A 24,517-nucleotide genomic window follows, 5' to 3' on the forward strand; every position below is an offset into this window, starting at 1 on the left:
TTTGGAATGTCAACTGCATCGTTCGTTTAGTTGGAAATGATGCGACGGCGACGAGTGCAGAATATTTCAACGATTAATAATCGCGTGTACAGGGTTAATATAATTCTGTTCCTGTGAGTAATACTAATTTGCGAAAATATGCAGAAAAATGTTTGAAAACAATTCTGCATATTGCAATATTTTTATTTTACGATAATAAAATTTGAAATATGAAATATTTTGAATTCGTGGGTCTATTAGATCTCAAAATGATCTATACAATTTGCTAAAATTTTTGGCTTTTCTTCAGCTTCTTGAAAATTGAAAAGTTTTGACTTCATTATTTGTGAATTCGACATATTTTTCAATGTAAATAATTACTATATTTCAATACAACTATATGACTTGGCAATTGCACGATATGATATTCTATACTAATTAAAAAACTTATTTATAAATCTATTAATATATTTATAAATCTATTATTATAATTATGGAGCTGTGCAATTGCCCAAGTCATTATAATTATTACAGAAATAAAGATGACTAGATACTAACAATTTATAACGAAATTGTTGAATAGGTGCTTAAAGAGAGACTAAATAAAATAAACTGACTTGGTTTTACATGAGATCTCACAACTTTTTATAGTTAAAGAATTGTGTTGCGGGACTTGGTATTTTTTTTACATTCTATGTTGTTGATGGGATTATAAATTTTCGGGGTACTCCAAGAAAGACGTGATAGAGAAAGCATGTATGGATGGACCTAGTACTCTCTATGAGTCCTGCGTTGTCTGCGGTATTTATGATAATAATTAATGAGGATGATAATAGACAGAGAGCTGGCTACATAAAAAACCTTATCATCGTTACATGGCCAATTTTTTTTTAGGAAGTATCCTTTTGTGTTGCCATTATGAAATAGTCATGTCTGCCAGCGCGATCCCGTGGCTTAAAGTGGGGGGCTTTATCATTAAGAAACGTGAAAAATTGTTGGCAGACATTTTTCTCGTGGCTAAAATGCCGGCAAACAACACGAAAGAGACATGAAATTTTTTCCAAAGGCCATACTTTTTAAAACAAATTAAGGCATGCATGCATGCTGATCGGTGGAATGTCATATTTATTTATTTTAAAAGTCGTATACAAAAGGGCAGACAAAAAGATTGTGGCTAAATCAGCGACAGACAGTTATCAAAAGCCTTTGATTTAGCCACGATCTTTTTGTCTGTCCTTAAAATTGCCCTTGCTTTTAAAATAAATAAATATGACATTCCACCAATCGGCATGCATGTATGCCATATTTTTTTTTTAAATTATGGCCTCCGAAAAGAAATTCATGCCTCTTTCTTATAGTCTGCCGGCATTTTAGCCACGAGAAAAATGTCTGCCAGCAATTTTCCACGTTTCTTAATAATAAATAAAAGCTATTTGGTAACTTTTGGTATTATAATATTTTTAGTGTCAAAATTTCACCCTTTCGATTGGCCGCCCCCGCTTTAAGCCTCGGGATCGCGCTGGCAGACATGACTATTTCATAATGGCAACACAAAAGGATACTTCACAAGAAAAATTAGCCATGTAACGATGATAAGGTTTTTTTTATGTAGCCATAGACTATAATTAATCATCATCTGGGGGGGGGGGGTCCTCAATATTCGGAATTTGACATTGTATTTTTTTTAATTGAACTTCTACACCAACTGATTGAAACTGATTCAGAATGTGTTGCGACTTGCGACCGTGTTCGTGCAGCAGTTTTATTTTAGTTAGAAACTGATTGTAGAGTAAACTAGTTTGCAACTTTCGTCTCAAATTAGTCGCACCGTGGGTGCTGTTTTATTATCAAAATTTATTACAAGCACGTAACCTAACCTATATTTTTTAATACACTTATTCATTAAATAAGTTCAGATTAAATCCATTTATTTTTTGTCTCGTTTTAAATAGTCTGATATTATTATGGAGCGCAAATTTAAATATCGTCAAAAAAGTAATCATATTATTTAATTTTTGGTTTGTTTTGACACAAGTAATAACAGCCGATAAATACATATTCGATTCTTTTAAATTTATAACCAACCAAACAAGCAAAATCATCGTCTTTTAAAATCCTCCCTGATTAGTTAGGCAGACTTTACTCACTATTAATGTGCTAAAGTATGCTAATTTACTCACTTATAGTATGCTAAAGATCATAAAGTTACTCTTGGTAGTCCATTTCTATTTAAAACAAACAACTAATCATACTGCACTGAATGCACTGCATCTAATGCTACAAGAAAATATTACAAACCAACGCATTGCTTGTGCATTTTTAATCAAATTCGATTTCAAATCACGCTTTAGATGTAATTTGTCATTAACTAGTTTAATTTGAATATTTTTTGTATTTAGCTTCTCACTCTGTGGTCCTGGTTGCCAGTTCGGATCACCATGTACCAGCCGATCCTGCTCTACACCACCGAGGAACACGGATGTTCACTAACGACGTTCTATGTTCGAGTGGAACAGCACGAACCAACGCTGCTTATGATTAAGACTTGTAACAACGAGGTAATATAATGTTTATCCACTTTTCAACTTAAAGGCGTAGATTGACTTGAGCCGAACGCCGTAATGTAACGCTTCGCTTGTTCGCTACTCGCGACGATCGTTTCGTTCGGAGACGAAATCGTTTCGTTCGGAGACGAATCGCGAAAATCTCGCTTCGAACGCTCTCGGCTCGCTGTTTTCCAGTAATTTTTCAGCCGTTGCAAAATGTCATATTTAAAAATTGGGAGTAGTTAAAATAATTTTCATGTTTTTCTTTTTCAACTTCACTAAACACAATGCTATAATTGATAAAACCGCAGGTAAAACATCCAGTTTTCAATCCATCTTACCTGACAGTTAGAATATTATGTGTAGATGGTGCTAAGACTAGAAAACTGCTGCCAGTGTTCTAGATAGTCTTCCGTTTTAACTGACAGGTAAAATGTTATGTGTAGACGGGGCTTTAAAGTCTGTGTCCTGCGTCTCAAGAATAATCACAAATCTAAGATTTGCTGATTAAAATCACTCATTTCGAAATATTTTTCCCCAAAATTAAACAGCCTCAAAGGTGTATAGGCATTATTTCACACACAAGACACAATTCTTCATATTTTTGGAAAGGTTATGTCAATGCCAAACCAAACCAAATCAAATAGGCATTTCCGACATTGCCATTAACCAATTAATCCTTAATATTGGCAAGCTAAATATTGCATCCGTTATCCGTTATTTTTAGTCTTTTTGTATTTGATCGGAAAATAATATTGAATAATACCTATTTATAGACTAAGACGTCGTCGTCATATCTGTTAGATTGTCAAAAATATTTACTTTAAAAAATATTTGTTGTTTATTATAAATTTTTTTAGTTCTAAAATTATTTTCATAACTTCAATTTTAGAGATTTTCGATACACAAAGAAAAATATTTAAAGTCCCATCTACACATAACATTTTACCTGTTCAATCACAACGTATCAGGTAAAACTTGAGACTCGCTTGGTCTTGGTTCTGCAGTCTAATAGTAGTCTTGGTCTTGCTGCTTCGTATAAATTTAGAAAAAGTTCGTATAAATGTATGTCCTAAAATGCATCTTATTTCTATAGTCTATTTCTTAACTGTTGATGGCACAAGACCTTCATTATAAATGCAAAAGGCGTCTTCTTGTGTACAAGTTGACATGCCAAAAGTTGGAACTAATTTCATTTTAAGGGTATATGTTCCAATGAAATTCAGACCTCTTAACACGTTTGTAGATGGACACATCAGATGCGTTTGCCGAGAACAATAGGGGTTGCTCGTATAACAATAGGTAATAAAGATATTTTCGGGGAGTGACCGCACCAATGTCGGGTATTAGGGTTTTAAGAATTATTTTAAGTTATGTTAAAATATATTTTACTACGCAACGTAAAATAATATCATATAGCAGTACAAATATTTATTTACTCGTTATTTGCATTTTCAGTAACATTGGATTATACGAGTACACTCATTATCATACATTTTAGTGAAGAAATCTAAAGTTTTTAATGTTAAATGAATGTAACAGGTTACAAACCATTACTTGCCAGATTTTTTTGACAGAATGTCCTTCATTCAGCGATGTTTCGCTTAGGCAGAAGATAGATTTTCCTGCCCTGCGATATCCCTTAGATATTACTCTCTCCAAAGAATTATATATTATCTGTCAATGAGGTATAGACTTTCGGTTGTACTTTTCCACGAGAAGTTCATTTCCTTTAAAGTTGTACTTTTGCACTTTTCATTTCTAACCACAACTTCTCTTGGCAGATGATATACAGAAACCAAAATGACATTACTCGCAAATTTTGAAATATAATTAGTGGAAAAAATTAAAGGTTTGTTAACTTTTTCTATTAATGAAAATCTCCAAACTTAAAAAAAAACAAGAGGCACAAATATTATGCCTGTATCTCGGAAATACTGTGATCGAAGATGTTTTACGAATATTGAACCAACGTGCAATAGAGGCGGGTAGAATAGTGATACAATTATTGTATTAGCATACCTTTAGTAGGGCTTAACAGTAACAATCAATTTTATTACAGGTATTTGGAGCATACTGTTCGTCCAGATGGTGCGAACGGAACCAAAAAGATGACCGAGGCAATCGACAGGCTTACTTCGGTACCGGAGAAACATTTCTGTTCTCTTTGTATCCAGAAAGGGCGAAATACCCGTGGGTTGGTGTGGAGGGAGACAGGAACGTGTCCCACGGTTCGGAACTGTTCATGGCTGCCGATAGTAAAATGATTACGATAGGAGGAGGGTAAGTTCCCCATCCCAACCATATCTAGTTTTATATTCGAGGTTATACTATTAAAACTGAAGTCATTACTTTTCATTGATTTTAGTTTTAAAATCAATAGTTGCCTAAAATTGACCAATGATGATAGGTTAGAGCAGTGATGGCGAACCAATGACACGCCTGTCAGTACTGACACGCGAGCTTATTTTTGGTTACACGCATCGTAAAAGATTCGTTCAGACAATTTCATAATGCAAATATTTGTCTCTCATAACGGCCAGAGTTGCTTATTAATAATAATAACTCAAAACGTTCGCCATCACTGAGTTAGAGAGTTATTTTTTTACCTGTATCCCGTACTTACTCCGGACACAGATAATACCCCAAGCGAATCTTTGGGTCGGCGTTTACATGTATAGGAGAGGGTCGTTATGGCAATCTAGTAAGTCGGAGTGAGCAAAACTACGAAGTATTTATTACATAACTACTTAATCTGACGCTAGATTCCATGCGCTTGGGAAAATACTCGCCTTCTCTCTCTATTCAGTACATCTTATTTTACTTAATGCGTGTTGACAGTACTCTTCGTACACATGAAAACCGGCACCCAAGACCATAAATGCCGACCCTTAGTATAAATAGACAAAGGTGTGAGATTACATCTCTTTTACTGTACTAAACCACAGTAAACGAAGGTACCCAAGATATACAAAGCAGATATATAATGTTTATTTGTTTCTTTATCAATAATTCCTAATAATATAACTCTCGATAATACTTCGCGATATTACGGTATCACAGTTAAACATTTTAAGAATATATTATGAGATGTCAATCATAGTATGACGAATTATGATAATGAAAATTATCTGAAACCTGTCCGAATCAGGGAAGATTTCGACAAATGACAGAAACAACTCTTATTGTCAGGTATCCTTTCGTTGGACAGACTGTACAGGGTGTCCCAGGCTGAGCTTGCATTAGAAGTTTCTAGAGAATTAAAAGATTGTTTTTTAATTCTCTATAACTAACTTACTATTGAACTAAAACTAAAATGTTTATAATTTTTTGCAAATCGTGGTCTCATAGTGAGATCTTTCGATTAAAAATATTTTCAATAGAGCTTCCGGAAGTATTGGCAGTTGACAGCAACTTTCTTAATTTAAATGGTTATCCCTATTTTTATATCTTTGTGTTTGGTACTATACTCTGTAAAATTTCATGAATTTTGATATTAAACACTCTATATCTCTAGAATTAAGTATACTAGTAGTTTTTAAGTAGTAATAACTAAAGTACTCCGTTTTTAAGATATTTAAGAAATAGTTTTATATCATATTTTTGATATTATCTAGATATCTGTAACATCAAAAATCAACTAATGTCAAGCTATTCTCTATATTATGTCTTATTCCTATTTCCTTCTGTCAAAAAAATAATTGAATATTACATATGTAAGACATACGTAAAATAGTAGTGTCCCCTATTGAAAATATTTGTAATTAAGAGATCTTACTGTGAAACAATGATATACAAAAAAACTCTGATCTGTATTTTAGTTCTCTAGAAACTTCCAATTATCTCTCCTGCTCTAAGTTTTTAACTCTATTTATATCTATAATTATCTTCTAAAACGTTAAAAAAGTTACAAATAAAAACAACTAAAGAGACATTTAATTACTTATAGATCATACCAAATAAACTTTTAGTTACATAATTAAGCTTGGCCGGCACAGCATTGCCCACTTTTACATATTTTCTTTTTTTAATCGAGATATTTTAGGAAGCAAAAATAAAGTAATTATAAATATATAAACAGTTATTATTTACATCAACCAAACTCATCTACTTAACAGCACTTACCACCGCTTTCCCGTTCAAAATATTCTAAGAAGGTTGCGATGAGTTTTTTGTAACGGCTATTAAGCGGCTGCGGCAGTTTAATAAGTGTGACAACTTGACATTTTTTACAGCAGAGCTACCACCTGAATCCCCAGCGGAAAATTTAAATTCCAGTAGTCAGTTGGACACTGAATATGTCCATTGTTATTAACAATGAATTTAAAAATTGCGCCCTCAATTACGTAACTAAAAGTTTAATTGGGTATCGCTTATAGTACTATTATTAGGTAGATTATTCAACTGCCTTTATTTTTAGTAAAAAATCAATTTTTAACAGTTACAAATTTATGTTATAGGGAAGGTCAGGCAATATGGATGGACGAAAACATCCGCTACGGAAAAACGGACCACTGCGCAACCTTCAACAACCCGCCTCTGTGTCCGAGCGGTGATTTTGAAATACGAGTTTTGGAAGTTTATGGTTTTGCCACCGACATGAATTGAGTTAGAAGACAAATTGAGAAACCACAAACAACGAATGCACGTGTGAAAACAAAACATATTTTCATTGTATTAGGCTGAGCAGGACAAGATAATATTATGTCCTCAAGCAAAGTTTAAATAAGCATCTTGATGTAACAGTGTTTGTGTTGTAGCGTTATTATTTAATCTTTAAATATAATCGTATTACAATAATATACAAAATACGCTGGGCAATACATCTTCAAGTGGATGTTTGTATCGAAATCAGAAGGCAATATGTTGCATTCCTTTAGCAAAAACGATTCGAGATTATGGCATATATAATATTTGACATGCGCTTGTACCTTTTGATAATTTATTAGGTTTGTAACATAACCTAGAAACATGTTTTACTAACAAAATATCGAAAACAGTATTATTTATCGGTCTCAGACTATATCCCATTTTTAAAATGGTCTCTTTGTTTATTTGATTTGTTTCTCTTTTAGTTCCTTAAAGTATATCTTATTGTTATGTAATGTTATAAATATAACCTAAAAAAACTTTGTTTTGAACCTAGATCATATATAGGATGATTCACACGGCGATGGCACGTTAGACGTTTATGGAGAACCGGTGACAGAATTTTTTTTGAACATTTGGATGTTTACATAAAGGCACCTGCCCCATCTGTCTAAAATATTTTCTACTGTTACAATGTTGCCGCATCATTTGAAAAGTGGTAGCATCTTTGGATTTTAAATGGAATACCCGGTATTTTATTATATTTTTGGAAACTATTTTCATATCTCATAATTTTTCTATTATACTAACCCATACCGATCTCTAACATTTTTTGAGATATATGAATAGATATAAAACATACATAAAATTTACAAAAACACGATCTTGAATAAGCATTGGTAAAATCATGAATTGAACATTTTAAAAGATGATATTTGGGTTATAAGTTAACGAAATTCTATATATTCGATCTGTCTAAATCAACTCATAAGATATATAGGGAGATGAGCCAATGATGAGTACCATGGCCGTGAATCACTCTGTGTATGATCTAGGGTTTTAAGTAACATGAATATAGCTTTATATGCCTAAGTTAATCAAGTTACTAAAAATGTTAGTAAACGTTACCTAGTAATTGATACTAGCTGAATCATAAAGATCAAAATACGGTGCACAATGTCTATATTTGACAGATACACGGAATTCAGAGAACATCTTGCCTCGTTTTACTAATAATTAATCTATTAACAAATGTTGTTTAGATGTGTGTTGTACGTATTATAGCCCCCTTTTTCAAACATTATCTGCCATTTATGGATATTTATGCCTGACGTGAACCTGAAACTGACAAGTACTAGAATCTAGTCGTATTAGCTTTGTATTTATTTAGTTAATAGAATGTTCGGTACAGTAAAATGTGTATATTTCAAATATTAGTCTGTGTAAATATTAGTTTGTATGTTATTTTTAAGGTGTAAAAGCAGTAACAATTATTGCTTTGCATGTTAATTATTTGTTTCTTTTAAGTGCAAAAATATTTGCGTGCCAAACAATTTGTAGGGCGCTAATTCAGCTTTTCTCGTCATCACAATAAACATTTTTTTTTATTTAATTCAGGTAGAGTATGTTTTATGACTTTTATGCCATGTTCTGGATAAGACGACATCATATAGAAACTAAAAGAATTTCGGACTTCCATTGTCTTTATTTATTATTTTTTTTTTATTCAAAATAACTTTATAAACCGGTACGGACCCGGCATCAGCGAGAAATTCCGAGGCTAATTCAAATGACATCATATAGATCAATCGAGAGATATGGCAACGTTGTGAGGTATTATAGGAGGCGTTATTTTGACAAGTTTAACAGTTAAATTGTGATGATAAGCGTTTAAGACGCCCTGTGGTAATAAAAAAAACATGAAAATATAGTTGAATTTTTTCAAATAAGTCATAAAAATCAAAAGGCGTTTCTATGGTAATATATTTTCGATTTCATTCTTGACATATGGAGATGGTTATTATTAATTTTGATTAACGTCATATTTTTTGCTGTTTTTAAAGGATCTCATTTTTTGATAACTATTATCCCCGTTTCCGTAGCATCGAACAAAATAAATTTTGTGCTTATTTAACATTTTAAAACAGCAAAAAAAAATAAGTGATGGGAGAACACGAGCGAAAATTTGGTCGAGTACTCGATTATTGAAATAGCAATAACCGACATCGCTCGATTATGAACAAGCGATGCAAGTAACGAGCGACGAACGTAACCGATCCTAGAATGAAGTAAATTGAAATCCTATTTAAATGTGACATACTCGATCTCGATACAAAGCCAAGCGAATTTTCTACATACATTGCAGGTAGCAAATTTATACGACGTTATCCGTTGCGTATCGGAGTGACAAAATTATACAACCTACATCGACAATGCTTTAAACTAAACTAAATCAAGCGAAGTACTTGTCGCTCGTCGCTTGTTACTTGCCATTCATCACCGAAAGAATATGTGCTCTGCGTACGCAACTTATTGCTTGGCGTTACGAGTTGCGAGTACAACAAGCGACGGGCGAAAAACCGTATTTTTAAATTCGAGCGAAATTTCGCTCGAGCGATCGCTCGATTATTGAAATCGCTTGAAACTCGAGTACTCGATTATTGAAATTATACGGTTTTTCCCATCACTAAAAAATATGACGTTAATTAAAATTCTATCAATAAAAATCTATCAAAGAATGAATACGAAATAATATTATCATAGAAACGCATTTTGATTTTTAGGACTAAAAAATTCAACCATATTTTCATGTTTGTTTAATTTTCTCTAGAACAGTATGAAAATTTGGAAAAATAACCATTATAGAACAGGCAATTTTATTATGGAGAATGCATTTTTCTCAAAATGTCAATATTTTTTTTTTCTTGTAAAGACAATCCGGGGACATACTGTATGTCTGTCAGAACGTCTATTGGATTATTTAAAAAATGACAGACCATAAATTAGCGTGATTGCAGAGTCGACGGACGACGCATGACGGATGCGTATCAACCCCCACTTATGTCTAATTTTAATTTTATTAACCTGATAAAGGTAATTTTTTTATCCAGAACATTGGTATAATATTTTCATGAATTACAAAAGACTTGTTTGATTGTACTCATTCTGTATGCATTCATTCGCGTTGATATAATGTGTAAGTAATTCAAAGTATTTATTTGTTTTGTTATATACAGGGGCCGGTTAAGGGCAATACTGAATTTTTGGCGATTTCGAAAGACAGTTATCAGTATGTTCTCTTAACTTACCTTTGTTGTTATATTCTGTCTGTGTTAATGTGTATAAAAAGTAATATTAAATATTTATAATTATATCACTATGTTCAAGTTAAGCTACACATAATAGCATCGAACTAATTTTAAAGTCTATAAATATAGTTTTTCTAACCATTAGAAATTTTTAGAAAAAAAAAACTTCCTTTGATGCTATTTTAAATTAGAGATTTTTTTCTCGCATTTTCATCTTTTTGACAATGTTGCTGATGCAAAAGTAAACATCCAAGTTATGCAAGATTAGTGTTTAGAGATGTGTACTTCAAAACTGGCGTTTAGATTTTTATACCCTTCCTTGCGACTGAAACAAATATGATAAAAATCTTATGTCGAAAAGTGTTCTTAACCTAGATCAAAGTAGAACAAAAAATTAGAATAATGACCCAGGAACAATCAAAAGTAAGTTCTTAGGTTGCTTTATTATTTAAATAATTACCACAAAGTGAGTAAAGTATAATTAGTATAATTTTAATGACACTCATGACGGGTTTCTGTCATTTTAATCAAGATGGTTTGTTTCCTGTTACATCTACTATCATTATCATAACTATTTAGAAAAGTCTTAAACTCTAGTTCAGATTATTTTGGAATTTATTTTTAAATTACTTTTAATAAAAAAAATAGGAGGATAGTTAATTGATCATATTTGGACAATCTGTAAGAAATATCTGTAATGATTTTCCAATATACTTACTTAAAATACGGGATGTTCACATATATTTTAGCAAATATGTATAAGTTGCATTTATTTAATAGAATGCTCTGTGCACGGCTTATTCACTGCCAGCTAGTCATCTTTGCTAGATTTTGACTAAAGTCTGTCCAACGAATAAGAGAAGATTTCGACAGACGACAAAAAGTGGCGGAAAATACAATTTACCTGTAAATTAACCACTGTCACTGTCATGCAATCAGTGAGATCGAAAACTGTGTTGGACTGCGGAAAAGCACTGTCCTGGCTGCGTCAAGGCGGGGCCACTCTGTGCTGGGTACCAGGCTAAAGCAATGTGGTGGACAACCAAGAAGCGCCAGGAGAGAGGTTGTGAGAAAGGACCCACCACTATGGGAACTACCATCAAGGCCAAGCAGAAAGAGATGTGGCAACACCCTGAAGACTGCGCTCGAAGACCTTGGCCAGTGATAGATAGCAAAAAGACAAAACAACTACTAGAGCACAAAAAGAACCTAGTACGCATAATTATAGGTGTCGTTACTGGAAGTAAACCTCGTGAGATGGAAGATTTCCAACGACGACTACTGCAGAGAATGCGGAGAGGAAGAAGAAACCATAGAGCACCAGCTGTGCCACTGTCCGGCACTGGAAAACCGACGTTTTAAAACGGTTTTTTGGAGGGACTAGAGGAAGCAGCAGAAGCTAACATCAGACATCGGGAACTTTGCAAAGAGCTGGAAGTGCTATAACGCAAATAAATAATGAGAGGAAGGTTTGGTACAATAATACAGCGGTATCGCAATGGGCCCAAGTCCTCTGAGTGAGGGATCAAACAGGGTCCGAAATCCCAGCAACCTACGCTACGAGCGTCATTACTTAGACATCGTTTGTCCCTCTTACACTGGTGCCTCCATGATTAGAACCCAAGAGAGAAGGCGATCGTTTTCTATCAAGGTCGTGACATGTTATTAGTTAGTTCGTACTCTACCCGCGCTTCACTTCCCGCGCCTATTTTTGTACAAAGGCAGACAGTCAGAGCACCAGTCTGGATAGCTTTTATAACCGGAGCTTCAATGGAGCTCAGAAACCGACTTACGTTACAAAAGATAAGCGAATATCTAGCTAGATACGCAGAGTTCCGTGTAAATGATCGTAAGTCGACTGGCTATCTATGAATAGGCTGTGACTGATGCTTCAGTAAAATAGCTAATTGATACTGATACTAAAATAGCTACTATTCCTCAAAGACAGCATGCTGTTCCATCAAGTAACCAATTGGTCGATAAAAAAGGCTTTATGTTGGTAGTGGCAAATGTAGCCAGTTGTCATGAGATTTTTCTTTGCAAATCTGATATTTGTCATTTTCAATTTTATTCCGAATTTTCTTTGACAAATTTGAAATTAAATCTGCGTTTAGTTTAGTTAAAACGGCGACCTTTATTGCAAAAAAATGTCAATCACTAAATAGTCGGAATTAACAACTAGCTTAGAATTAACCCCTTTCGCCATTAAACTGCATCAGACAGGTAAATATTGATGTTGTTGCTTTGGTTTTGCGTCTTTTATTGAAAATACATAGATCCTTCAGCGTTTATAGTTGCGCTCAGTATCAGTTTAGTGATTAGAATCTCACGATAAGTGAAGACGCTAATGTTAACCACTTAGAACTTTACATTTTTCATTCAGAAAACTTGCTAATAACTTCATTCAATTAGAATTTGTTTGTGTAATAATCCTAGCCAAACTAAAAATGTAGACATAAATTATTAAAGTGAAAAATCGGTGACAAAATTATTTGACACTTGTCAAAGCCAAAGTAAAACATAACCGTGGCAACATTGCGACGTGCATTCGTCAAATACTTTGATGACGCGAACATCAACTTTTAATGATTTTCCTACATCGTGTGGGCATTTCTGGCTTTGGGTGCCGATTTTCGTGTGCACGAAAAGTACAGTTAGTACGGCGTGCTCAAACGCTCAAACGCATGAAGTGTAGCGCCGGATTAAGTGGTTACGTAATACATAACCACTTAATCCGGCGCGACATAGCAATTTACTCCTAGACATGTAAATGCCGACCCAAGACTTCTCTTGCCGATATGGTATATAAATTTATGGTCAAATTGAATTTAAAAATTACTCTAAGAAATACTTTACTCTTTTTGTGGTGAAAGAAATTAGAATTAAAGCATATCATCTAATGAGAGGCTCCTCGTTCATATTTTCATTTGAAAAGTATTCTCTTTGCTGTTAAGTTTTAAAAGTTTTATTGTATCGTTTTCATTTTATATTTGTAATCATATATGGTTGTGGATGAACTTTGTCTTTGTAAATGTTGACTTGAGGATCTCAAGTGTGCGTATATATGAGTTGAGTACAAAATAGGTCAGGAACAAGTAAGGTAATTTCATTAGTCACGTGGTAACTTTTAGTAAAGCTGGCAAAGTTTAAATTAAAATTGGTTGACTGCAATTTGGTCCTGGTCTAAAATGGAAAAATCTTCGACATCACTTTAGCGAAAAAAAAATACAATGCGTGTGATCTTAAATAAACATAACCAAGGTCACCATTGGAATTACATTTAAAATTTTCATATTTGTCAATCAAATGGATAGATCACTACCATAGTGCAGTTTCATTTCCTTGCTTGGTTATGCCTATTTTGGGGCATACGGTATGTGTATAAATATATAAATAATTAAAAGTAGACTGTTATGGTATTTTTTGTTTACAAGTGTATTAAAGGCTTTTAGTTTTAGTAGTTATTGTTTCTTTTTGTTGAATGTAGAATAAAAGTATTACAAAGTAATCCTTAGTTTTGTTTCAATTGGTTATTGATTGTGTTTACCCAAATTGTGTGTTATAACTTTCAATATGCTATAAATATATTTAAAATTTTAAACAGGAAACAAAAATATTAAAAAATCATCAATTTCATTTGGGGTAACGGCCCAACTAGGTTGAAATACCGGTCTCCGATAGATCACTGAAGCTAAGCGATGTTAGACGATGCGAGCAGACTCTGTCACAAACTCTGTCGTGTTGTCCCATGGCAAGAGTATAAAATCTATTCATATACACTACTCATTTACGCCGGGGCCATTCATATTACCCTTAAGGTACGCGCACACTGATGAGAGCCGCACGCGCCGCATCGACCGAAGAAAAATATTGTTTGTGTTACTTTAAATGAAGCCATGCGGTTCTGACTAGTGTGCGCACCTTCATTGAAAGTAACACAAACAATATTTTTCTTCGGTCGATAAGGCGCGTGCGGCTATGGACAGTGTGCGTGTACCTTTAGCAGCAAAATGTCAACTTAAAATACTTGACTATTTTTTAAATATCATTGCATGAAGGTATTTTGTGAAAAAATCTATGATTATAAAAATTCACTTGATATTTTCCTAATGGTTTATTAATGATAAAACACCTGAAAAATTTGATATTTATATATTAAAAAATATATAGCATAAGCTAAGTTGAACGAAGTATACATGTAATAAATATAGACCAACTAATGAATAACAAATAACAAATTATGTATTCTAAAGTAAAATTAACATTTTTTTGTCTTTATAAAATTAACTTCTTAACATTAATTTGTTGTTTTAAGGAGGGATAACAATCCTATTAGATAGTGAGTAAAAAATAGTAATTAATACATTAATATTGTGAAATAAAAAATTGCTAAACGGATATAAAATGTGCGATATTTATGTAAAATTTCTTAAAACATAATTTCTACATCCTTAAATAAAGTGATAAAAGGACTTGGCTAATAACTTTTATTGTACGCCTAATTAAAAATCAAAAACAAATATAAGATAAAGTAAAAAGTGTTATTCTTATTATTGCCTGAGAAAATCTGAAATTTTTAAGCTCTGTTGAGAAAACTAACAGATTAAATCATACTACTATCGAAAATCAATACTTGGCACAGTTTTATTGCATTTTTTGTAGTTATTAGTGTCAATTTTAAGTACTAACTAAAAATTATTTATTTTACAAGCGAGTTTAGGTATATTATTTATTTTGTCGCTCATTGCTTAAAGTTCCTAAACATATTTTTTAAATAACTAATTATTTTTCTTTCTAAATTTACAATATTGTAATATTCATTATTAGATTTGAATCAAGAGTTATTAGCATTTTAAGACTTTTTAATTACATTATTATGTAATTACAAGCATACCATGATGGTTTATTTGATATTTGATGACCTACCTTACTGAAGCATTTTATACATCTTACTAATGATAATGTATACATTTTTTCCAGTTTTAATCCCATTCGTCATCATTAGACGAACTACTAGTTTCATCATCTTCGTCGTCTGAATGAATCAATTTGCTTCTTTCAGCTAATGCCTTGGCTAATGCACTGCAAAAAATAAAATAAAGTAGAAAAAAGTTTAAAATTGACATGATTTAAGGCTTGTGATCATTAGAGATAACAAAAAAACTATAGTCTGTCTGACGAGAGGATCCCTGACAGTGAGTCTGTCATTTTAATTCATCGACAAATTGTATTTTAAGTTATTTTTTGAATGTTGTCTGCCGGAATCTTCTCTGATTCCTTGGACAGATTATGCATGTGATTTTTTTCACAGTGAAATAAAAGTGGCAACACACACACACACTCACAGCTGTTAATAATTTAGAAATAAATTGTGAATGGCTAAAACGAATAACACAGTTGTGCGCCGCGAGGAGACGTTTTCTGTTATTTTTCTCTGATTTTTTAAAATAATCTGATTTTCTCATATTTTTAAATTATTTTTTACCAAAAAAAAATAATATGAAACCCCCTTAATTCCCTCATGTAATTTATGAACGGCCCCAAACTATTAGCAAAATAAAATATAACAAATACATTTGAGTGTTTACCTTGCCAAATCATTTCCTGAGTTTTGAGGCGATGAATTCATTTGTGGTCTAATTTCACGGTCCTCTACTCTCTTCAGCTGTATACCTTTCCTGATTTCGCTTAGCAAGTCGCCCCGTGCATCTTCCACTGGAGTAATTATTCGTTCTTCGACAGGCTAGATAAATTAGTTTTTTTCACAATTAATATTACAGTACCAGCATAATAAAAGAATACATATTATTATATAACATACAGTGACGATTTATAAATATCAACTTTTAGTTACGTCATCTAGGGCGCGATTTTTAAATTAATTGTTGCCAACCATGGACATATTCGGCGCCGGTCGGCGCCGTGCTGACTAAGTGGAATTTAAATTTCCCGCTGGGGCAGCTCTGCTGTAAAAATGTCAAGTTGCCGCATTTATTTATTTATTTCCTGACATTATCATTCGTTTCGACACTTCAGTTTTGTATTATGAGTTTTTAGTTTCAATAAATAGTGTTGTGATACTTTAAGCTTAAAAATGTTTACTAGTAGACATTGCAGTCGAACATTCTTTTTATTTAAAACCTCTTTTAGTGCGAAGTGCACAAGATATCTTAATAGCTGTAAAAAACTCATTGCAACTTTAATAGAATATATTTTGAACGGGAAAGCAGTAGTAATGGCCCTTATGATTCTTAAGTGCTGTTAAGAAGGCAAGTTTTGTTGATGTAAATAATAATTGTATATAGTTTTTATAAGCTACGTCAAAATACGGATAGATCACCGAAGTTAAGCGACGTTAGACAATGCGAGCGATTCGTCTATAATCTGGCATTAAGGCTTAAACCTATCTGGACAACACACGGCCCAGCTACGTCAAAATACGGATAGATCACCGAAGTTAAGCGACGTTAGACGATGCGAGCGAATCGAGGGATGTCTCACTGTTTGAATTAGGTGTACAATTTCTGACAGTCGTTGGCATGTCCTTATGGGCATTTTCCAATCTAAACTTAATTCATTTACCTATAATGGTGACATTCATTTTTAAAAAAAAATGTCATTTTAACAGAACGTCAATGGTTTATAATAGACATATCTGCTAAAAACCTTATTGAAAAAAAGTGTTTTTGAATAGTTGTATTTAGATATTTTCGAAGACACTGTTGGAATTACATGTAGATTTTCTTGGCAGTCGTTGGCATCAGTCGGCTATAATTATATGGCAGACATAGGCAGTTCTTCGTGGTTATTGGCAGTCGCTTGACAGTAAAATTATACAGGGTGGTCCGAACTGTATTCCGAAAACTTCAGCAGCATATTCTGCACATAAAAATAAGTAAAAAACTTCGTATAAACTTTTGTCCTATAATGCTTAGTTTCGGAGATACAGGGTGTAGAAGTTTCATTTTTATTTCGATTTTTTCCAAATAATTTCTGAAGTAACGTTAATATTTGGACTGAAATTCGTGTCTGGGCGTTTTTTGGCGTGAAAAAATTGATTTTCATGTCAATATGACTCCTACTTATAGAGGGCACCACCTACATATTTTTTAACTGGTTTGAAGAGTAATAACTTTTCGTCCGTACCAGTATAAAACTACTGAGCAAAAAAATATACATTTACGACGTTTTTTACGTAAAACAAGTCTCTTGGTAAAAATCGCTACGGGTAATGGTTCTCGAGATATTTCAAATCGAAATTACCAATACCTATCATCATTGACATAAATTAAACATGTCGACTAAATAGTTATTAGTCTGAAATTATAAATTTGAAATGTTTTTGTGTCAAAAGTTCAACAGAAACTGTTTTATCATCATTTTTTTCAAAGAAAAATTTATGATTAATTTAAAAAAACAAAAGTCACAAATTTATCATTTCAGTCAAATAATTATCTACTCAACATGTTTATTTTTTGTCAATAATGACATGTATTGGCTCTTTCCATTCTAGATATTTTAGAACGATTGCTCGTAGAAACCAAGAGACATTTTTTTACATAAAAAATCACGGAAATGTATATTTTTTCATTCGGCAGTTTTATACAGGTATGGACGAAAAATACTCTAACAGTTAAAACACATGTAGGTGGCACCCCCTATAAACAGGAATCATATTGACATCAAAATCAATTTTCTCATGTTAAAAACTTCCAGACACCAATTTTCATCAAAATATCGGTATTAGTTCAGAAATTATTTGGAAAAAATCGAAATAAAAAGAAAACTTCTACACCCTGTATCTCCGAAACTAAGCATTTATTTCAGGACATATATTTATAGAAATGTTTTCACTTATTTTTATCTGCAAAATATACTGCCGAAGTTTCTGTAATACAGTTTGGATCACCCTGTATTTTGGCAGTACATGTACATTTTTTACCCAAGTGAGACATCCCTCGGATATTTGAAATAGTTTTTTCTTTGTGTTTTTATCTTTTGCGAAGGGATATACCTCTCGAAATGTTAAGCATTTGTTGTTCGTTAGGCAAATTTGTTTTACTAGTAAAATACCACTGACAAATTGGTCTCCGCTGGATCAACACAGTGATTATACAAAGAATGACTTTTTAATTTTGTAGATTTTCTTCTAGTGGCTAAAAATACAGAAATATATTCCTTACCTTCAAAGTAGTTCCATTCCTTATGTCCTGGAACAACTCAGACTCGCCAACTAGTGCCGGCGGTGGCGGCGGCGGCACAGCATTGTCTATATCCATCATCGGAGGCGGCGCTGGTATATTCATGGGCGGAGGAGGCGGGGGTGGAACGGGACCAGCGTTTCTAGGCGGTGATGGTGGACGAGCCTTCTTTGGTATGTTTTCTGTAAAAGATGGATGACAATTAATTCATAAAGGTATAATAAGAAAAATTAACCTAACCAAGGAAAGCTGGATTCACAGCTCTGTAACTTGTGTGTAAGTGTCGTTCATGGTTTCGGCCACTTCCTGTTTCACCGGAAATGACTACAACTTTTGATTTTTAAATGTTATCCTCGATTTTTTTAATTTATTTGGTAGAAAATGATATTCTGAATAGAATGACATATCACATGTCAACTTTTGACATTTTCGTATATTAGCCACCTTTGTTCATATCGAACAGTCATACGAGACGGTCGTGCTTTCGTTTCGTTTGTGGACCGCCGGTATTGAACGTTTGTTTTGTTTTGTTTTGTTTGGATTTGTCGTGTGTTGTTGTTCGGTCTTGACCCGACCCGGTTCAGTTCGCTAGTTTTCGCTGAACGTGCGTTTCTGCTTTATTTTATATAATTATTTTTGGTTTTTAAGCCAGTTTAAGCAGCTTTGTCTAACAACAGATTGGCATGTCATCTCTGGTGATGTAGACACGGAATTTTCCAGATTTACACAAACATTATCTGGTCTGGCATCCAAAGCCTTTCCTCTCAGGCCTGTCAAAATTAAACATCATAAACCCTGGACTACTAAGGGCCTACGTACATCTGCAAAAAAACATGCGCTCTTTATCTCACCTAAAAAAATTCTCGGATAGTGTCTTCTTTCACGAGTACGTGAAACTTTACAGGAAAATTTACCATAAGACTATAAAAGCCGCCAAGGACATCTATTACAATAGGAGGTTGACTGAGTCCGGTAATATTGCCAAAGAAACATGGTCGATTGTGAATGACTTGAGGAGTAAGGTTTCTTCGTCCAACATAACCTCAACTTCACCTGAGGACCTAAACAATTACTTTGTAAATGTGGCGAAGAATATAGTGAATACTATCTCACCCTCCCTTGATCCTCTATCATTTCTCTCTGACTATAATGTTAATTTGCACAGTTTCTTCCTTACGCCTGTGGGGTTGGCAGAGCTTCGCAATACATTAAATGATATTAAAAATAAATCTTCAGCAGGGACTGACGGACTTACTCTTAAAATGTTCTCTAGTATGCCGGAATGTACATTAAACCATCTTTCAGCCTTAATTAATATGTCATTTGAAGATGGTGCTTTTTCCAAAATGCCTTAAGTCGGCGATAATTATTCCTTTGCATAAAGGAGGTGATAAAGAGCAAGCTTCCAACTATCGTCCAATTGCACTCCTTCCCACGTTATCGAAGATCATGGAGAGACTGGTTAAAAAGAGGCTTGTATCATTTCTTCTAAAATACAAAATACTCACCCCCTTTCAGTTTGGGTTCTTGAGTAACAAATGTACAAATGACGCTATGTTTTCGCTGTTTAATAATGTATACTCCAGTCTGAACAACCGTCTCGTTACAGCAACAATTTTCTGTGATTTCTCGAAAGCTTTCGATTGTGTTAATCATAACATCCTAACTAACAAATTGCAGTACTATGGTATCAGGGGAACGCCTCTTGAATGGTTTAAGTCCTACCTTAACAACAGAAACCAGCGTGTGAGGGTTGATAAGACTGTGTCTTCTTGCAAGCCAATAGAATGCGGAGTACCTCAGGGCTCAGTGCTAGGTCCTATTTTGTTTCTGTTGTTTATCAACGATATTGCTAGTCTGGACATCAGTGGTAAAATCTGTCTCTTCGCGGATGATACTTGTTTCACATGGAGCAGCCCGGACACCACGGCACTTCATAGAACCATTTCCAGTGACTTAATCAACATAAAAACATGGTGCGATTCTAATTATCTGTGTCTCAACGTCTCTAAAACTAAAGTCTTATCATATAAAAGTACGTTGCTACCTTTTCAACTTGATAATACCACCATTGACGTCGTTGATTCTGTGAAATTTTTAGGCCTTGTTGTGGACAACTATTTAAAATGGGATTTGCACATCGATGCTTTAGCTAAAAAATTAAGTTCTGCCTGTTTCGCACTTAGATCAGTTGCTAATGTGCTTAATTTGTCAACATCTAGGACAGTCTATTATGCCCTTTTTGAGTCGCATCTCCGATACGCACTTCCATTCTGGGGTGCGTGTTGTGCGACTCAATTTGAGCGTATCTTCAAATTACAAAAGAGAGCTGTGCGATATTCACTGAGGCTAACCAGTCGTGCTCACTGCCGGGACTTGTTTAAAAGATATAAAATATTAACTCTTCCTTCCCTATTCATACTCGAATCCGTCTGCCTAGTTCGCAAGCACGTATCGAGTATTTCTCTAGGGCCAGTTCATGGCTATCCAATTAGGAACGCAGAGCATAACATGTATCTGCCAACCCCTCACTCTGAGTTAGTAAAGAGTTCCATATTGTACAATGCAAAAAAAAAATGCACAATCATCTGCCATCTGAAATTAATTCCATTTCATCCTTTCCTGCATTTCGCAGAGCCTTGAGATCATACTTACTGGAGAAAGCCTTTTACGCGGTTAACGATTTTTTTATTAATATCTAGGGTTCTAAATTTAACACACATTCACTAAATTTAAGAAATGATTTTGTTTTCTATCCATTTAAATTTAGTATTGACATTATATACAGTTGTTTATTTACATGTATGTTTATATTTTATTTATATTTAATTAAATAAATTTTTAACAATGTACAATTTCTATAATTGTATAAAGTATTGTTTTAGTTTTGTATGTTTGCTGTTAGTTTTATATGTTTTTCTATTGTTAAGTGAAGTTTTGTATGTTTCTTATATTCTTTTTTTTTTAAGCTTTGTCAACAAAATTGTAAAATTTTTTTTATGACAATAAAGCAATTTCTTTCTTTCTTTCTTTGTTCCATTTAAAAACAAATTAGATATGGCTAAAAATACGATTGCATATTTTAAACAGTCAGGACAAGACACGAAAAATATTAGACGATTAAATCTATTTTTCCAAGGCTTCTTGATTAAAAAAAAGTTTTTAACACGGCCATGGCACTCTAGATTGAAATTTAAAATACGGTTTTGTTTTAAGCGAAAATGTCAAAAGTTGGCATATGATATTCTACTCAGAATGTCATTTTTTATCAAACAAAGTAAAAATATACCGAAGGTGCCATTTAAAAATCAAAAGTTGTAGTCATTTCCGGTAAAACAGGAAGTGACCAAAAACAATTGAATACGTCAATTAATCCTAATTTATGTCATATATTAACATACCAAATCTCGTTTTTTTATCCGAAAAAATAAAGAAGTTATAGGGATGAGCCACTGTCAGGTTGTCAACTGACGTAAACCAAAGTTTTATTTTCCACAACCTTCTATGTTAGATTAGCAGAATAATAAAACTATTTTTATTATGGAAATTAAGCATAACCATCAAATTTAAATTAAAGTAAGAGTTTATTTATTTGCAAAAGAAAAACTATGAGATATAATCTAATTGATATTATTTTTTATCAAGTTGGAATGTTCTAAATGAGATAATATTATAAAAAATAGCATTTCTAAAGGTTACATTTTACCACTTAGATTTCAATTCTAGCCCTGTGTGCGACCGTTGTACTAGCGACACGTCCTACCTTGAATGACACGTTTAAGGTGTGATTACCACAATGAATTTAAATCGCAGAGCACTCTTCCTTTTTAACTGACAGGTAAAACGTAATGTGTAGTCGGGACTTTAAGGTTTATATTCCGTAATTATTCAGCATAAAATATAATATAAACGTACCGCTGTTTGAAGGTAATCGTTGATGCGGTGGAGGTGGCGGAGCTGGTCTGGCAGAAGGCGGCCTGGAGGGACCTCTTGGAGGTACAGCTGGAGGATTTCTCTCTAAACCTTTATCGCTGCCCTCGTGATCTTGAATGAAATTGTAGATAAACGCTCGAGTTTTCTTGTTTTGCAATTGTTTCTCAGAAACGCCAGCCTGTAACATTATATTTAAATATTTTTCATTATAGAACATAGACTCCGAAACTAAATTTTTACTCTCAACGCGCGTAAATAAGTTTTACTTCAATAAAAAATATATTATATTACACTCAATCAACTTAAAAAACAAACCTTGGTGAAGATATCCCTAAGATTATCATCGTCACCTTTTACATCAAATCCTGAAGCTGGATCCCATCCCACATGAGAGATATGTATGAAATCCATAGGCCTTCCTATATACAGAAAAATATGTAATAAATACCATGCGATCAAGATAGTTTTAGAAGCTGATTAAACTTTTTATTCTTTTTAATCACACAGTAAGTAAATTTGTTAAGAAAAATTGACTTATTTGTTCCACATTAAACATTAAAGTATGTTTTCATACCTATATCTGCCTTGGTAATATTTCTTCGCCTTTTTTCTTTTCTCAGCTCTTGTTTCGATTCAAAATCTAAATTTTGTTGTAGAGGTAATCTCACAGATTGCGACTGACTAATTCTTCGAGCACGTTTATCTTCCTTGTGTTTCCTTATAGAAATTTTTTTAACAACTACATTTTTAAAATTTCTAGCTTCATCGTAATTGGCAAAATTGAATGCAACAATATTTTCTTCACCTAAAAAAAAATGAACAATTTTGATTTAGTTACTGATTAATATTCCATAAATGTACTTAATAAAATGTCGTTCACATATTTATTTCATAAAGAAAATGCTATTTACATTACTAAGAAAGTATGATAAAAATAATAAATAAAAAAGTCCACTGGAGAAACTAGAGAGCGGCACAAGCATATTCATCCAAGAACCTAATTCTAAAACCATGAAGGAACTGCTAATATACTAATACTTAGATAAATTGAAAAATAAAGTGCATATTACAACAGGTCTCTTGACAGGACTTGACTATCAAGTGCTACCTGAATAAGTTGTCGTATCAAGAAAATCTTTACTGCAGACTCTGCGATAAAGATGCTGAAATAACAGAGCCCATAATATGTGACTGCATGGCTGCAAGGCTCTGGATTGCAAGTGACACTCTTTATTAAGGACAGCAAATTTAGAAAGGAACTATGCTCCCATCCTATCAAGAACCTGCACAAGTTGGCGCAGGGTAAAGGAATAGGAGAGTGGGTGCAAACATAGAAAGGAGACAAACACAACAGGCCTTACAGGTCGCAGTGTATCTGGTATATGACTTATACTAAATACAGTGTTTCTGGTATTTGAATATATTAATATTGAGAAATAAAACCTATGATAAAAACCATACCTTCAAACATATGAAAAAATGGTCTGGATTCAATATATTCCATGTTGTTATACATTTCATGTTCCCAGATCATACTGTCCCTTTTCAAGTTGTATAGCCGAAAGAAATAATTCTTTCTGTTTACGTCCCTCACGAAACACAGGACTCCCGTTCCTTTTTTTGACCATTGTGAATGAACGGGTGGAATAGTCGTATAGAGTTGTACCACTGTAGTAGCCAAAGTTACGCACTTATTTCCGAGAAGATTGAATACTTGCAAATTTTCGTCGGTCGAAAGAAGACTAGAATTTTGATTTTCGGGCGGGGGTGGAGGCATTTTCATTATTCTACTAGTAATTATATAATTTTTGAAGTTAGAATTACGTTTAAAAGCTACAAAAAATATTATTCACTGATAAAAGCAGTACGTAGAAAAATGATAACAAAAATGACAACATATGAAATGAATGTAACATAACCTTTATAGGAGTGAAAGCTATCAAAATTAGTATTAAATTTA

The 24,517-nt window shown here is 33.3% G+C and overlaps 2 protein-coding genes across 12 annotated transcripts in view; one reads left to right on the top strand and one right to left on the bottom strand.

The window, feature by feature from the left end:
- LOC115885486 (GTPase-activating protein skywalker) overlaps positions 1-8,803 on the top strand; it is a 219,120-nt gene extending 210,317 nt beyond the window's left edge. For all 11 annotated transcript variants that reach the window (XM_030904451.1, XM_030904459.1, XM_030904463.1 and 8 more), the window contains 3 exons: positions 2,379-2,537; positions 4,588-4,808; positions 6,986-8,803. In XM_030904451.1, coding sequence (XP_030760311.1) covers positions 2,379-2,537; positions 4,588-4,808; positions 6,986-7,133 — 528 coding nt within the window. In that variant the 3' untranslated portion in view covers positions 7,134-8,803. The remainder of the gene's footprint in view (positions 1-2,378; positions 2,538-4,587; positions 4,809-6,985) is intronic.
- A 5,764-nt stretch (positions 8,804-14,567) lies between these two features.
- On the bottom strand, positions 14,568-24,480 carry LOC115885534 (neural Wiskott-Aldrich syndrome protein-like). Its single transcript, XM_030904492.1, has 7 exons — positions 24,019-24,480; positions 23,132-23,362; positions 22,873-22,976; positions 22,540-22,735; positions 18,607-18,806; positions 16,012-16,166; positions 14,568-15,505 (listed from the first exon to the last, which is right to left on the bottom strand). The coding sequence occupies exons 1-7, from the start codon at positions 24,338-24,340 to the stop codon at positions 15,406-15,408; spliced, it is 1,308 nt and encodes a 435-aa protein (XP_030760352.1). The 5' UTR covers positions 24,341-24,480; the 3' UTR covers positions 14,568-15,405.
- Positions 24,481-24,517: the final 37 nt, after the last annotated feature.

Source organism: Sitophilus oryzae, unplaced genomic scaffold, assembly GCF_002938485.1.
Source record: "Sitophilus oryzae breed Bouriz unplaced genomic scaffold, Soryzae_2.0 scaffold_111_pilon_pilon, whole genome shotgun sequence".
Classification (NCBI taxonomy): Eukaryota; Metazoa; Arthropoda; class Insecta; order Coleoptera; family Curculionidae; genus Sitophilus; species Sitophilus oryzae.